The sequence below is a fragment of the Phocoena sinus genome, chromosome 2, assembly GCF_008692025.1.
Source record: "Phocoena sinus isolate mPhoSin1 chromosome 2, mPhoSin1.pri, whole genome shotgun sequence".
Taxonomy (NCBI): Eukaryota; Metazoa; Chordata; class Mammalia; order Artiodactyla; family Phocoenidae; genus Phocoena; species Phocoena sinus.
In genome coordinates, this window is record NC_045764.1 from 69,179,780 (window position 1) to 69,197,081 (window position 17,302).

At 50.9% G+C, this 17,302-nt stretch overlaps 1 protein-coding gene across 25 annotated transcripts in view; it reads left to right on the top strand.

The window, feature by feature from the left end:
- Nucleotides 1–17,302, top strand: part of MEGF11 (multiple EGF like domains 11) — a 380,714-nt gene that overhangs the window by 128,305 nt on the left and 235,107 nt on the right. For all 25 annotated transcript variants that reach the window (XR_004348290.1, XR_004348288.1, XR_004348292.1 and 22 more), the window contains exons 2-3: nt 10,650–10,755; nt 15,426–15,527. Coding sequence is in view for 19 of the 25 variants with exons in the window: in XM_032621461.1 (XP_032477352.1) it covers nt 10,658–10,755; nt 15,426–15,527 (200 nt within the window). In the remaining 6 variants the exon portion in view is untranslated. The remainder of the gene's footprint in view (nt 1–10,649; nt 10,756–15,425; nt 15,528–17,302) is intronic.

The following is a 17,302-nucleotide window of genomic DNA, read 5'->3' on the forward strand; positions in this document are numbered from 1 at the left end:
ATTTTTTTCCTATTCTTTAAAAAAAATTTTTTAATTAAAAACAAATATCACATATTAATGCATATATGTGGAACCTAGAAAAATGGTACAGATGAACCGGTTTGCAGGGCAGAAATTGAGACACAGATATAGAGAACAAACGTATGGACACCAAGGGGGGAAAGTGGGGGTGGTGGTGTGATGAATTGGGAGATTGGGATTGACATGTATACACTGATGTGTATAAAATGGATGACTAATAAGAGCCTGCTGTATAAAAAAATAAATAAAATAAAATTCAAAACCAAATTTGTTTTCTATTCTTTTTTTTAATTGACATGTAATTGATTTACAATGTGTTAGTTTCAGGCCTACAGCAAAGTGATTCAGTTTTCTATATATGTATTTTCAGATTCTTTTCCATTGTAGGTTATTACAAGATATTGAATATGGTTTCCTATGCTATACAGTAGCTGTTGTTTAGCTGTTTTATATATAGTAGTGTGTATCTGTTAATCCTTGTTGTTTAGCTGTTTTATATATAGCAGTGTGTATCTGTTAATCCCAAGCTCCTAATTTATCCCCTCCCCCTTTGGTAACCATAAATTTGTTTTCTATGTCTGTGAGTCTATTTCTGTTTTGTAAGTTCATTTGTATCATTTTTTTTAGATTCCACGTATAAGTGATACCATATGACGTTTGTCTTTCTTCCTTCACTTAGTATGATAATCTCTAAGTCTGCCCATGTTGCTGCAAATGGCAATATTTCATTCTTATTTATGGCTGAGTAATATTCCAGCATATATATATATACCACATCTTCTTTATCCATTCCTCTGTCAATGGACATTTAGGTTGCTTCCATATCTTGGCTATGGCAAATAATGCTGCAATGAACATTGGGGTACATGTATCTTTTTGAATTGGTTTTCATCTTTTCTGTATATATGCGCAGGAGTGGGAGTGCTTTACATATATTATCTTAAAATATGTTTGCTTTTATGATTAAGGTGATGATAATGCTCATTGTAAGAAACACTAATATAAGAACAAAAATGTTTGACTTAAAAAGCACAAGTTGGGCTTCCCTGGTGGCTCAGTGGTTGAGAGTCCTTCTGCCGATGCAGGGGACACGGGTTCGTGCCCTGGTCCGGGAAGATCCCACATGCCACGGAGCGGCTGGGCCCGTGAGCCATGGCCGCTGAGCCTGCGTGTCCGGAGCCTGTGCTCCACAATGGGGAGAGGCCACAGCAGTGAGAGGCCCGCGTAAAACAAACAAAAACAAACAAACAAACAAAAAAGCACAAGTCCTGTGATGTTTCTCTGTTCCCCTCCCCTTACAGATGACCACTATTAACGCTCCAGTGTATAGGCTTCCATATTTTCCCACACATCAGTATCTTTAATGTTTGCATAATATTTTGTTTTGTGTACATGGTGGGATTTATTTAGCAAGGACCCTACTGATTTAGGCATTCAGGTTGTTTCAATGCTGCTGAAATAAATATCTCTTTATTAAGACATGACGTAACATTCTTGAACCCATCCTTGACCTTGGTCAATTTTTATAGGTTAAATTGCAGAAATGGAATGCTGGGTTAAAGATGTAGATTAAAACATTTTGTTATATACTGCCAAGCAGCTTTCTAGGACACACCGATGCCCATTTCCACAACCAATGCACAGGTGTAGGACCCTCAGGCTTTGTTGGTGTCTGGCTTCAGATTCTCCTGGCCTAGATACATACAGAAGGTTCCAGAAGGAAACCTGGAGAGGCTGCCCTAGTCTGTGGACTGACAACCACGCCCTCCTGTTTAGCTCCTGACTGGTGAGAAGAGGTCCCCAAGGTGTGATGGGGCAGAGGCTGCTCTGATGTGGGCCCTGGGCTGGACTAGAGCACGAGACAAGAGGCCGGTCTTCAAAGGGGTGCTGAAGATTGGACAGAGAGGTAGGCAGGAACTTAGGGTCCCCGCCCTCACAATGCCACTGATACCTACATTTCCAGTGCTGGGCTGCAGTTTAATTCTCACAAGAACAGGTCGTTCTCTCATCCTTCCCATGTAGTCAGAGAGGATAAGGAGGCTCAGAGCAGTGAAATGAGTTCTCCACGATCCAAACCTAGAATCCAGTTCTCCTGCCTCTGCTGCTTTATCTTCTTGCTGCTGGGAGATGGGGCAAACCCAATGTGGGGGTGAAGAGAGAGAAGAATGTGAGGAGGGGAAGGGCAGGGAAGGGAGACATGCTGGAGGTAAATTTGTAGAGCTGGAAGAGTCCAGGAGATGGTACAGTCTGACCCCAGCCTCTGGGACAAGCAGAGAATGAAGCTCAGAGAAGGAAAGCAACCTGTCCCAAGTCACACAGCAAGTTAATGACTTAGCAGGCAGAGAGAAGAATGGGGCCATGGAAAGCTGAGCTGCTCCTGAGCTGAGCTGGAACTCAGGAGGGAAGACCCAAGGGAGAGAGAAAATGTAGCTGCTCTGAGTCCTGACAGAGTAGAGCCGGGAGGCTGGACAAGCTGCCCACCTTCAGAGGAGGCAGCCCTGATCAAGAGTGGATTCAGAGGCAACTGGTATGGAGATGGGCCGGATTCAACATGTGGGGGGACCTGTGGGGATGGTATGCATCAATTCCAGCAAAGGTCTCTGATATCCCATCACATTTGCCTGAGGCTTCCTGCTGGGCAAAGGCCTCAGTGCTTTGAATTAAGCCACGTCCTGGGTCCACTGCCCTCTCATAGCCATTCCCACACACCCTCCAGCAGGTGTTTGGGGTCTTGGGGCAGGACCTGCCTGAGTTGTCTTTGTGTCCAATGACTGGCAAGTGTTCAATAAATGTTTGCTGAAAAGATGGATGAAAGATGAGACCATCTTGGTAATTGTACATTTAAGACTCACCCTGGAGTCACCAAATACATATAGCCAAGCCTAGACTTTCCAGCAGAGGATTTTTCCATCAGTATTTACCCAGCTCCTTACAAATTCTAGAATTCAGAATTAGAGAGTTGGAAGGGTCTTTGAGATGGGGGGGGGGCGGGATATGAGTCAGCAGGAAACTAATATTTTATTGAGCACATTCTGTGTGCTAGAATCTGGACCAAGCACTTTACCTGCTGACTCATTTGATATCCTAACAGCCCTGTGAAGTTGGTCTTACCTGATTGCTGTGAAACAGCCCCAAAGCAGGTAAATGACTTTATCCAGGTTAAGTAGCCAGTACGGTGGAGTCAGAATTTGAATCCATGTCAGTCCAGCTCTGCTTTTGCCTTCCATGGGCCCGGCCACCAATGTGTCATGTGACCTTGAAGTCACCTGGGGGCAGTTTGTCCTTCTGTGGGATGAGGTGTTGACAGGTGATGCTCCCAGGTCTGTCCAGGTGCCAGTTCTGGTACCACGTGGCTTGCTGTCCAGCTGTTCATCCTCGCAGCTCAGCCCAATGGGGAGGCTTGACCCAGTGATGGCTCACTCTACAGGGCCCCAACCCTCAGTGCTCTTTTCCCATCTGGGCATCTGTGGTTGTATCTTGTGGTTTTAGAAATGTATTTTTGCAGAGCGAGCGGGAATGGGGACTAATCCCCATGGGGCTGGGGCTGTATGGCCCTGAGTGACTGACTTGTCTATGAGGGTTTTGTGGATGCGGGCATGATTTAATGCCAGGGCATGTGGGGTTCCCATAGTTCAGAGAACCCCACAGCCCTGGGAGAGGGTGGGAGAAGGGAGCAGAGCAGGCCCGGAGTGGGCTGGGTTGGTGAGGGCACAGGCAGCCTCTGTTTTGGCCACGCCGGTTGAGTGTACCCTGATTTGCAAAGAAATGGAAAGATGGAGATAATTGCTCTGTGAGAAATGAAATGGCCTAAGAACACAGATAAGTTTTCTCCCTTCGTCTTCAGAGGGGCTGGAGGCTGGGGGCGCAGTTGCTGCCTGCCTGGGAACGGGAGGGCTGAGGGCTCAGAGCCCAGGGGTTGCACATCATGGGGGAGGGAGGCGGGTGCTTCATGAATTTGTTGGTTTCTACACCTCTGTCCACTCCCCCTCCCTGCTCCCCTGCCCTGGGGATAGGCTGTGATTTCTCTCGGAGCCTGACTAATGTCAGGGCCACTTGTTCTCTGCAGGACTTGAGGGCACAGGGGCAGGACAGTCTTCTGACCCTGATTAATGGGCACTGCAGGCCTCCGTGGTGCCATTTTCAGGGTTTGCAGCCCGAGGCTTTCCCGGCTAAGAAGAAAGCAGAATTTATCAGTTTGGTGGAGCCTTAGGACGAGGACGTTTACCATGTCTCAGGAGGTGACTCCAATCCCCTGTTTTATCCCAGTGGGCAGGCACCTGGCGGGGCCTCCGTGTTGACGCTGGGAACTTCTGCTGTGCTTCTGCGGTCAGGGAATCACTCTTCTGGAGATTGAGAGCTATGGATCTATTTTTTAAACTTTTTTTTGTTTTTTTAGGTGCAGGGAGATTAGAAAGCATTCAACATAAGCCCGGCCCCTGGTGGGATTGCTGGAGGGCAGGAGGCTTCATCAAGGCGAAGGGTGAAGCCTCGTAATTATGGGCTGATCGCTGCTTCTCTTTTCCTCTGGCACTAATCAGACCCCCAGCAAGGCCAGTGAACAGAGAGGGGCTTGGGGACTGGGAGCCAGCTGAGAGAACAGTGGGAAGATGAAGGGGAAGGTCCACTAGACAGGATGATAACCTTGGCATTTGCCCCATTGAGTGCAAACTTGGCTTTTTTGTTTTATTCAGGAAAAAGCAGAGGAGTGTGTGTGTGTGTGTGTGTGTATGTGTGTGTGTGTGTGTGTGTTCTATAAATAGAAGATAGAAATCTCTCTCTATACACCCACATGCCGGGAGGAATGTGAGACGTTTGCTTTATCAGTGCCAGTTTGGGGTTTGCTTCTTCTGCTTCCCGAGCCTGAATGCGCCTTTTCATGAGGCTCTCGGAACACCAGTCAGTCCCCCATTCAGCTTGAGCTATTGAGTGGGCTTCAATGCCCGCCTTGTGCTGGTTCCTGGAACAGATATACCCCAGTGTTGGCGGGGTGGCCCAGGCAGGAGTCTTTGAATCGCTCTCAGGATGTCACAGTGCCCACTGTATCCATCGCCAACAGATTGGTGTCTCTGCGGTGCAAGGTCAGTGCAGGGTGGCGTGCCCCATACGGTAAGACCTGCTCTCAGGACAGGTCTTTGGTGGCCTCTGTCAAGACAAACACAGGCAATCCTGTGGCTGATCCTGAGGCTCGGGACGGCTGAGAGGTCGGGGTGGGTGGTTGGCTGTAGAGTGAACAATTTGTGGAGTGGACAGAGATGGATTGAGGCCCCTCTCTGTACAGGCAATGGTCTGGGTTCTGGGGATGCCAATGAACACAATAGACCAAAACCCCTGCCCTCGAGAAGTGTGTTTTGATGGTGTGGTACAAAGGGAAGGAAAATGATGGGCAGGATCTAAGGCCCAGAGGGAAGAGCTGAGGCCACATCCAGGTGGTTCATATAGGAGAGGAGCGCTTTCCAAAGTTAAAACAACCGTTCAGCAATGTAAGACAGGGATGACAAGTGCATGGCACCCGTGTGTCCCTCTCCCATCCAGTGCCCACGAGAGACATTACTAATCAATCATGGCATGTTCCCCTCAGCTCCTTTCCTCAGGAGAGCATTCCAAGCAGCCACTACCAATCGATCCCCAGCGTTGTGACTGGAAACCTCCCAGGACCCACAAAATAGTGCCTGACCACTCCTGCTGCCAATGCAAAGTTGTTGAGAAGGAAGGGCTCCCTAGAGGAGACTGGGATGGACAGAGAGCAGGTTCCAGCTACACGGACCAGGCTCCAGTGTCCAAGATTTTTGGCACAGTCAGGAGGACTAGGCAGGTGGTGGAAGTGAAGCAGATGGGGGAGATTTTTGCACAGATGGACCATGAGGTCATCACGACTGATCCTGAGGCAGAGGCCATCTGTTTGTCTGTCTGCCCTCTGCCCCAGTTTTATGCATCTTGCTTAATGTGAGCAGCTGGTGTCTGGCCAGGTGTGTGTTACCATCAGAGAGACAAGCTGGACTCTCCAGGTGCTGGTGCTGGCGGGGCCCCCAGCAGAAGGCAGGACCTTCAGAAGATGCTGCCATCTGTAAGGTCTGCTCAGCCTGCAGGGCCGACCCAGGCCAGGACAGAAGGCCCAGGCTAGGAGGAGGGGTCCTTTGCTGTGATGTCAGTGTGTCTTTAACACCCAGTGGCAGAGTCCCTTTAACACCAGGTGCCAGGCACAGAAGGCCCTCGGGTGTTAGCGTAAACAGGTGGATACAAACTCTAAGGATGCACGTTGGCAGGACCAGGACTTCCTCCAGACTTGACGTTGATGGAGAGGAGCAGAGTTTACCAAACCAGTATCCTGAAGAAGTCTGCTGCTACAGAGCTCACTAGAAAGTTCTGCGGGAAAGACTGGGTGAAACAAACAGGTCTCTTTACTCTGGGTCTTCCCAGAGCCTAAGGTCTGCTCAGATACAATGTGGATATTTAAGATGAGGCCGTAGCATGCAGCATGTCCTGAACTTCGCCTCTCCGGGAAATCTTGGTCTGGGAGATTTTTTATCAGTATCTCCTGGGACTAGTGCTTCATAGAACAAAATTTTCGAAAACGCCTCCCAAAGTTTCCCATGTTGCCCGCTTCTGCTCCGCAGGGCACACCCTCCTAGACCCTCCAGCACCACCTGCACGTTCCTGCCTCCAGTCGCTTGCTTATGCAGTACTTCCCCCGAATGCCGTTTATTTGCCCTCTCCCTTTGCGTATTCTGTGCGCCTTAAGTCCCACCCCTCCACCAAGTTTTCCATAGGCTTCCAGGGGGACATGACCGCTTGCTGCTTTCATCTCCGCAAATGGGCTGCAGCTGACTCGTGTTCTTTCTTTGTGTCCTGGAAGCATAGCCCAGGGCTGGGCAGGTGGCGCTCCAGGAGTTTGATTAGTTCAGGCCCTGCCAGGTGTGCGGAGTGACTACACCTGTGGGCAGGTGTGAGCCTCACCTCCAGTTCAGCAGGTGTAAAGCAGCCATACCTCCAGTCAGGAAAGAAATTTCTCCACCTCTGGAACGTCACTCCTTTCCTCTGCTTCTTACTATGCAAGGAGCACGGGTCAGAGGGGAGGCAACCGGCTGATCTACTTACACGCTCTCTTCCTCTGAAGTGAAACCAGGGGCATTTTCTTATTTAATTATTATTATTATTTTATTTTTTTTCGGTACGCAGGCCTTTCACTGTTGTGGCCTCTCCCGTTGCGGAGCACGGGCTCCGGACCCGCAGGCTCAGTGGCCATGGCTCACGGGCCCAGCCGCTCCGCGGCATGTGGGATCTTCCCAGACCAGGGCACAAACCCGTGTCCCCTGCATCGGCAGGTGGACTCTCAACCACTGCGCCACCAGGGAAGCCCTATTTAATTATTAATGCCCCAAGTCAGATGGTGACTGCTGTGTTAACCTCTGTTACTCCGAATAGAGTCGGCCTAATAAGCACCGCGGCGGGATTGATTTTCCCTCAGTCATCTCATAAGTATATATGTCTTTGGGATCTGTCCTCAGAGAGAGAGAGCCCGGGAAGCCCCATTAAAGTTAATGACTATGAGTTGCCCCCAGGTGGGGATGGCTCCTTTCTGGCTGCTCTTCACTCCACCTCAGTGAAATGTCGGAGACAAGTAGAAACACATTTTCTAAGATCAGTTCCCAAAAGGAACTGACTGGCAACAGACTAGGACTTGACCCCAGCCTCCAAGCATTTACGGACACATTGGAAAGATGAAGTCAATCTGCTGGGAAGGATGTCAGGGCAAGATGGGAGGTGATGAGCGCTGGACCAGCTGGCCAGGCTGGAAGCTACATGAGTGTAGTGTGCTGGCTTGTGGTAGGTGCCAAGCCCTGCAGCGGCAGTGGGAGCGGGGCTGGGGCCTGAGCTGGACCTGGCGTGGCAGGTGTTTGGATGTGCAGAGTTGAGGAAGAAGGGCATTGAGGGCAGGGGAGCCATGTGAGCGAGGCTTGGCAGAGAGAAAGAGCAGGAGATGGGGCCAGCCTGACTGGGGAGGAGCGATGGGTGATAAGGTTGCATCTTTTAGACTGGCCGCTTCAAAGAAAAACTCTGAGGGCTGAGGGGGTCCTAGGGGAGTCACCTCTTCCACCCACAGGCCGACATCTTTCTCCCCCAACCACACCACCACAGAGGTGGACTTGGCCTCAGATGGCGAACTTTGTGAATGCTGGTGACAGGGCTGATCGAGGCTTGGGGGTGAGTCCTGGGGAGAATTCCCTGCTCCGTAGCCTTGACACACACACAGTAACGGAGGAGTGAGGCCTCAGACTGTGTAAATGCCACCTGGCTGGCGGTGTCCTGTGCTCCCGCATCCATTTCCACCTCCTGTGTGCTTATCCACACACCTGTTACCCTCTCTGTGCCCTGGTGCCCAGGTATCTCACCGCCCAGTGGGAGTCAGCCCAACTGTCCTGTCCAGATCTGACTCAGAGAGAAAGGTTTTCACAAAGATTTCAACAGATCGCCCAAATTATAGCCGCGATCTTAGTTACCTCCATCTGCCACCCCTCTTCCATCACAAGGATTTAAAGGGGCCAGAGGCACAGTCTCCTCTAGTCCAGGTGGCCTCACCCTTTGATATTCTAAGCTTCGTAAGTTTGAAGATGTGGCCAGGGGGTCCTCTCGGGAGAATGCTGGAGATTACAGGAGCGGCCAAAGTAACGAGACAGGGCCGTGGAGAGAATCAAGATGAGGCCTTCTCTGCAGTTTGCGTTCAGACTTTATGCCTTTCAGCGCTGCTGTCCCTTCGTTTATTTCGTTACTTGACTTATTTGATGTCTGATCAGCCCAACCCTCACCTGGAAGAAGATGCCCATCCTCCAAACTCAATGCCATGTCTTGGGCAGGCTCTTTCCCCTCCCAAAGGTGAAGGTCTCACCTTCTCTTTGAGGAGAATGTGTTGAAATGACCGGCAGCCCTAGTGCTGTGTAGGGTCCAGTGAGCGCGGGGCCTCCGAGGCCTGGGGGCCGGTGGGGTGAGCGTATGGGGGAGTTGGGAGCGGCTGTGGCTTGCAACTCCCAGACCGCATATTGTGCAGAAGCGCCAGAATTGCTTTTCTCTTTCTTAACCGATTTTCAGAATCCATTTAGCCAGATTATTTCCAGATCTCAGACAGGAAAACCTCATTAATCATCATTTGGACCCCCATGGTTACACAGAATTTGTGACAATTTGTTTATCTCTGAAGGAGCGGCTAAGAAAGAGTTTAACAAGGAAATTATTGGGGCTGGGAGGGGAGAGTTTAACCTTTCACAAAGGCAGGCGCTCCATTTAGCTTCCCTCGGAGTACAGGTGGGGGCGTGTGCAACATCCATGTTACTCTTCCTTGTCTCCAAGAAGGTGCTTCTCGTCGGTAAACTCCAGGTCAATGGACTAGAAATCCTCAACCGTTTCAATCTTGGGGACCCTTTTGCAATGTCAAAAGAGTTTCTATACCATCCCTGCCCCCAGTTGTTAGAAGCTGCTTTTTTTTTTTTTAATGTGGCTGATTGAGAATAAAAGGTCCTTCGAATTCAGTAAAGCTTTTAAGCAAATCACGATCGCATCTGTGAACACGGGAAATATAGTGCTATCTTTCTGAGTCATAGTGTTCGTTCAGTCTGTAGCTGATGTTTGAGCACACATGAATTGCAGGTCCCCTGGGGGTGGCTCTGGGGCCCCCTGCACCCTCACCAGGTGGGAACCCTTGGGCAGTTCTCTAAGGCTGTAGGACCACGGAGTCCTGGACAGGAAGGAGTCTCAGAGGTCATTTCAGCCGCTCCCACCTTAATGGTTCTCTGCCTCTATGAGGAGCCCTTTGTTGGGGAATCCTCAATTCAAGGACCAAGGGGCTTGGTAGCTGGGTAGGCCCACTTAACCCCTGACTCAGGCTGTCACTTCAGGGGCCAGGAACAGACTCTACAAGCTGATTCCTCAAAGCCCCTTACCAGGCTATCCAAGCCCTTTGCCCCCGGTTTGGTATGACGTGCAGAGATGCATCACCCTGGGTGTCAGTGGCTGATACCCCATGGGAACAAGAAAAGTAAGGGCCAGCCTTCTGCGTGGCTTGTTGGACCAGAGCTGCTAAGAAGGGTTTTCTCAGCTTCCCCAGGGCCATACCAGACACCTTTTTTCTCTGCCTTCATTGAAGGAGGGAGTAGAGAGAGGAAGTGAATGGGCAAAGCACATCAAAGATGAGGGAGAAGGGACAGGGGGAGGGTGTTGTCCTTAAGGTAGAAGATCAGGGGTTTTTGGTCCAAGGATGGGCTCAGGGGCCTGAGGGCACCCTGAAATCACAGCCAAATGTCGTGCATATGTGCATTTTGTGGGGGAGAAGGTCTGTAACTTTCATTAGATTCTCAAAGTCCATGAACTAAAAAACTTTCAGAAGCTCTGGCCTAAAATTTCAACGTTTCCCTGACTCAGCCTTCCCACTGCCCGGTTACTCAGAAGTGGTGAAGTGTTACGGTGTTAGTCAAAGCCTGCAAGTGTGAAATATCAGCTGCTCATTACACGATGACGATGGGAAACTTTGCAGCTTAGCGAGCCTCTTCCGCCGCTTCCCGCGAGGAGTCATGGCCCCAAACAGATGCCTGGGAAGACGGTCTGATTAATGACGCTGCCTCCTTTGTTCTCCCACGCAGGGCCCAGGATGGTGCTCTCGGTGGCAGGGCTCCTTGTCTGCTCCCTCCTGCAAACCGTCCTCTCCCTCAACCCCGAGGACCCCAACGTGTGCAGCCACTGGGAGAGGTAAGATGCGGTTCTTGGACAGCCAGGCACTCCCTCGGGGCCTCACCCTGGGCTTGGCACTGTTGGGACAAAAGCAGAGGCAGGAGGTACGGAAGCTGTCCACCAAGGGCCTGCAGTCCAGCTGGGGACACAGCACAGATGCTGAAAGCTGGGCCAAAGCTGTGTAGATTCTGTCTGAGACTCAGTACTCTGGGGGTCAGGGTGGGGGCGTTGAGTGACAGGCAACGTGACTGATGCAGTCTGGTAGTTGACAGTATTCCTCCCTGCATTTGCACTTACCGCCATTTTACAGATGAGGAAGTAGAGGCCCAGAGAGGCTCAGTGCCCATCCCCAGACAGGCGGACTGCAGTGAGAGGCTCTGGTCCAGATGAGCTGTGCTCCAATGCCACGATGCCTTCCTGGTCTCCCAGGACTGGCAATGATGCAGCAGCTCAGATGTGCGGGGCAGCCAGCAGCCTGCCCCAAGCAGGGTAGGTGAGGGGGCCCTGCTGCTTCTGATCTGGTGGGGTTAGAGAGGGCTGACAGGGGAAGGGCAGCTGCATTGTGGCTGCGGCACTAGGTCCAGGGGGAACAGGCCGGGGCTCTGCAGATGGCCTGACTTTGAAGCACAAGGTGAAAGTATCGATTTTGGTGAGCAGAAAGACAGTGACCAGAGACCCAATCAGGAAAAACCGAATTATACCCTGGAATTGATTGGCCATGCTGACCAGGATGACTCTGTCACTTAGATGTTAATAAATCAAATAAATAAAATTAAGATGAGAGCCCGATGGGGGGAGCGGTTGGTGGAGGAGGGCCGTGCTCCATGCCTGTGAGGGTGAATGCCCCAGCCCCACGGCAGGGAAAGTCCCCCCACCCAGGGCCTGGCGGGACTGGCTGGGAGGCAGAGGGATGGTGCCCACACCAGCGTGGTCTCCAGTGACCGGGTGCTCCATGAGGGGTCCCGACAGAGTCGAGGCTGGAACGGAAGGCAGCGTTGCCACCAGCGTGCTCCTTTTTGGTGAAGTGGGAAGAACACGAGATCAGTGATGAGACCTTGGTTCACACCAGTCTGGAGTTTTCTGTCTGTTAGCCCTGTGACTTTGGGGATGTCTCTGAACCACTTGAAGCCTACCTCTGCCTCTGTAAAGTGGGAGGAATCGTTACCCCTGCCTCACAGGCTTGTTGGATGATCAAGGTACCAGTTTCATGAAAGGGCTTTGAGGACCATGAAGCTCAATTATTGTCTTTTCTTGTTGACAACTCCAGCTTTGCAGGAACAGTTATCACAGACTTCACTGCACATCAGGCACCCTGAAGTGCTGGTGAAAAGCAGATTCTCTTGGGTCCTCTCCGCAGAGACTCTGATTCCGTAGGTCTGGGGTAGAGCCTAGGCATATGCAGTTTTCATAAGCTTTCCACATGATTCTGTGGTGATCCAGGCCCCTTACCTCTTCTAGTTTTGGTGAATGTAAACCTTTATTTCCCAGTGGGTGAGGGAGAAAGCAGGTGACTCCCACATTAGTCTTTGGTTTGCAGACTTCAGTCTCAGCAATCTCCGTCTCATCCACCTTTCCCAGCTGGGACTCCGTTGCTTCCTGCCGAAGTCTGTGCTGTATCCCGGCTTCTGGAACGCCTCTTTCCTGTCTGCTCACCTCTGCCTTTCCCAGTGCCTCCAACCTCTCCTCCAGGAACCCTTCCCTGATGGTAGGGCCCACCCTGACTTCCCTTTTCTCTGAGCGCCATTTGCACCAGTGGATCAGTTCAAACTTAAACTAAACTCATTAATTTTCTAAACCTGCCCGACATGAATACATTTGGAATGTGGAAATATTCTGATCCGAACCTGCGCTCAGCTGGCGTTTCAGGCTGTTCGGGCTGTCAGCTGAAGTTACTGCTTTGATGGGAGGACAAGGAGAGACTCCAGCAGCTAAGAGGAGGTCTGGGGCTTCTCCTGCCCCTAGGGAGGAGGTCTTGTGTGATGCCCTGTGCCACCAGGCGCCTCCTCCTTCTTGGCTCTTCCAGCTGAGCTCCATTGCCATCTACACGTGGATAAGTCTAGTCTGTGTCATTCCAGGAACACACCCTGGTCCCCCGAGACCGCTTAGGGAGAATTTCCCAGCTGGATTAGTGCTTCTGGATGGCTCCTCGTTAATTATGCCCCTCCACCGTAAAACCCAGCAGAAGGACCTCCCCTGGCTAGCAAAGCCCAGCTTTACAAGATTAAGCTGGCCCCTCGTTAGCATGTTGGCAAATGAGCGTGTTAAACCACGCTTCACCCGGGGACTTGGAGTTGGTTCAAGTTCTGGTTGCCTGACTCGCTTGGCTCAGGGCACCCCTGCAGAGCTGGATCTGTTCCCCATGACACCCTCCCCACCGTCTCTGTTGGGCTGTTGCGCTTTCTCTGAGCACCCACTGTCCCTGTCTGTGCTACAAGGGGTGCCTGATTCCCCCAGGTGCTTAACAAAGGCAGGGAGTCTGGTCTGTGTGTGGTCTTTCTCCCCATCCCGTATTATGGTCAGGGAGGAACTATCCCTCAGTGCCTGGCAAGGAGGTGTGTCACTGCCAGTCATATAATGATGATGGCCAGCATCTATTAGACACTGACAGTGTACCTCTTAAGCATTTTATGTGTATTATCTTGTGTTGAGCATTTTACCTGCGTTATCTTGCTTTACCTTCCCACCACTCTGAGAGACAGATACTATCACTGCCATCCTAATCCTTGCAATAATGATATGAAGTCCCTGGTAATAGTTATCATAGGTTTACAGGTAAGGAAATGGAAGCTTATACCAGCTAAGTATTATATCTAAGGACAGGCTGCTAACAAGTGACAGGGTTCAAACTTGACCCAGAGCCCCTGTACTCTTATCCTGCCTCTAAGTGAGAGACTCAGTAGAGATGCAGGAGCCCAGGGTCATAGATTTTCAGAGTTGGAAGGGGCTTTGGGACGCTAGGGGCGGGTGTCGAGCTCAGTTTCTCCAAGCCTGGAGATGAAATGGGTTCAGGCCATGCCTGCATAGACGTGTGCCTCTGACGCACATCTCTGATGTGCCGGCTGGTAGAGGCTCAGCAAGGACCCTTCTCACATCCTCCGTGCTTCAGAGAAACAGAATTTCCCACCACCCTGAGTACATGTGCGTTGCTGACTGCTCCGGGCTTCCTCTTTCTGAATTCTAGACCTTTGACATTTCTGCCAGCAGAGAGCCTGCTAGAGACCCACTCGGGGGGCTGGCCTGCCCCAGCCCCCCTGCAAGTAAACCGACAGTTTTCTCAGGCAAAGCAGACGGGCTTTTATAGCCTGGACCTGGCCATCTGGACCAAGTGAGTGAGCCTTCTGGGGAAAAACACTGAATAATACCAACTGACATAAAAATTAATCCCTAAAATCTCAGCAGAGGTCCTCTCCCAGCCTGCATAGGAAGTGTGAGTCCTCACTTTACACCCTGGCTTCACTGCCTTTTCATACCTCTCCTGCCAGCATGGGCAGGTGGAAAGGTTTATTTTGATAAAGCTGGGAGCTGCTTCCCTGTGGCTTCTACCCCCTGGTCCAGGTTTACAGTTAACAGGCAGGTAACAAGATACCACTTCGATCAGGAGGTCTGGGGGCATGTCCTCGTTGCATCCCCAGCTATACTAGAGACATAATAAAACAGAGGGTAATGGGTGACCTTGGGGAAGTCACTTAACGTCTCTGATGCTCAGTTCCCTCATCTGTAAAATGAGGATAACAATGCCACCACCTACCTTATAAGATTGTGTGAGGGGACTTCCCTGGTGGCGCAGTGGTTAAGAATCCGCCTGCCAATGCAGGGGACACGGGTTCGAGCCCTGGTCCAGGAAGATCCCACACGCCGCGGAGCAACTAAGCCCGCGTGCCGCAACTACTGAGCCTGCGCTCTAGAGCCCGTGAACCACAACTACTGAGCCCGCGAGCCACAACTACTGAAGCCCGGTTGCCTAGAGCCTGTGCTCTGCAACAAGAGAAGCCACCACAATGAGAAGCCTGCGCACTGCAACAAAGAGTAGCCCCTGCTCACCACAACTAGAGAAAAGCCCACGTGCAGCAACGAAGATCCAGCACAGCCAAAGAATAATAATAATAATGAGAAATTAAAAAAAAAGATTATGTGAGGATTAAGAGGGCTTAAAACATTTAACACAGGGTGTTCAAATATTAACAGTTATTGGTACCAGCTGTGTGGCCTGGACAAGCTGCCTCTAAGCCTTCATTTCTTCATCTGTAAAATGGGACCACTTATTTCATAGAGTTGCTGCAAAGATCAGCTTGCATGCATGTGCTCTGAAGACCATAAAGATCTGAACAAACATTAAGTAATTTAAAACGTGCTAGCTTTGGGCCCTCCAGAGCCACATAGAATAAATGGAAACCCTCCTTTATTCACTCTCTGTTAAATGAACAAATGAACCAGAACTTCGGAAAGTGAGCTGGGCCACAGGGCAGTAAGGGGTGTGTCCTGGATCTAGCCTGGAGTCAGGGAGGTTTGAATGCGGAGAGTACCCAGGGCAGGAGGAGGAGAGTGGGGTTGGGGTTGGGGCGGGGGTTGGAGCCCCTGGACACTTGGCTGTGGGGCCTGGCTCCCCTGGGGAGTGAGACCCCATCCCGAATATCAGCTCTGCCTCCCCAACGGCTGACCACAGCTTCCATCTCCTGTCTGGTTCTCAGCTATGCCGTGACCGTCCAGGAATCGTACGCACACCCCTTTGATCAGATCTACTACACGCGATGCACAGACATCCTCAACTGGTTCAAGTGTACCAGGCATCGGTGAGTACCTCTCTCAGATGGTGAGGTGGGGGGAAAGAGGCAGGCCCTCAGGCTCACCTTCCTGCCCCCCTAGCAGATGGAGTCAGTGCACCGCCTGCATCCCCTTGGTACCCACTCTTGGTACTCACGGGAGAGGCTCTGCTGAGGGCTTCTTTGTAGTCAGAGCGGCTTATGGGCAGGGCAGGCTAGAAGTGCTAGAGAATTACTGCCCTTGGAGGGCATCCCTCACCCAATGACAGATGGGGAGTTAGTGGAAGCTTCCTTACCCTTAGGGTAAGAAGTTCCTTACCCAACTCTGAGGCATGTTCTGCACATATCTGTGGTCCCCAGCGGGATGGAACCTCAGTCACCCACAGCGGGAAGCTGCTCAAAAGTACACCCTGAATTGGCTGCCTTTACTTTCCTGTCTCATTTTACTACACCCCTCCCAGTGCTTCTTAGGATCATCTCCCAGATAAGCTACTTGCTTTTGCATCCTTGCCTCAGGGTCTGCTTCTGGGGGAAATCCAACCTCAGAGGGCCCCCGTCAGAGCACATGTAGCCCTGTGCAGTGTACCTGGCTTGGAGAACAGGGTGCAGGCTATAGACCAGCACCTCTTGGCGCCTTGGTCAGGCTGCCCATGGGAAGCACTCCATCTGAACGACTGCACGTGGGAATTCTGCTTCCTTGTCTGCAGTCCTCCTGGAAATCATGCCATGCCCTCATGGCACCAGAGAGACAGGAGAGGAAGGAAGAGAAAACATGTTTTCTTGGATGACCCTGTGCAAGTCACTCTATTTTGGGACTCCCTGTGTACTCATCAAACATGTAATGATCCTTGCCCCACCTACCTGCAGGGTCAGGGATGTGCAAATACTGTGAAAAGAGCAGGGGGAAGTGGGGAAAAGTGAGGTACTAGATGCAGGCAAGGTAGCTTTATTATTTGAGGGGTGAAAATTCAGCAGATGAAGGGTCAGTGAGGGAGTGAGAGAGAGGCTACCTGGTAGGCCCGTTTCGTAGTTTCTGAGCATCTGTGTTGTTTCCAGATTTTTTTGCTTCCTCTTTGTGGGCCGGGTCGCTCTTCAAGGTTATGCAGGAATCATGGTGGACAGAAATGTGGATGGGGAAACTTGCTCTATGCTGGAAGGCCAAAGTCCTGGTTTTCTTTGCGGGTTTTGCTAGTAACTTGTTGTGAAACACTGAACATAGATATAATAGCTGCTTTAAAATCCTTGTCTGCTGATTCCAACATCTGGGTCATCTCAGGGTTGGTCTTCCTTGACTGCTTCTGACAGAGGTACAATCTTCTAGTTTCTGTAATGTGTCTAGTAATTTTGAATTGTATTCTGGGTGTTATGAACAACAGAGACTGTAGAGACTGAATTCTCTTGTGTTCCTCCAAATTTGTTGTTGCTGTTGTTTGCTTGTTTGTTTTAGCAGCCAATTAACTTGGTTAAACTCAGTTTCCAAACTCTGTAAGTTCATATTTTCAGCCTTTGCTGGACTGCTTGGAACCTGCCCTGTACACGTGTAATTCAGGGGCCAGAAATTTGGGCAGAGATTTTACAAAGAATATGGGGCTTCCTCCTTGTGGCTGTCTCCTTTCTAGGGTTTCTCCTGTCACTTTCTAGTTGCTGGGTCTCCCCTCAGCTTGTCCTGTGGTTGATAGCAGCCTGGCCCCTGGCCCCTTCCCTCTCCTTCCAGAGGAAAGGAGCCAGCAAGGATGGGAAGGTAGAAGCAGTGGGGGACATCTTTCTCTAGGGAGGCTTTAACGATTCTGAGACCACCTCTCCAC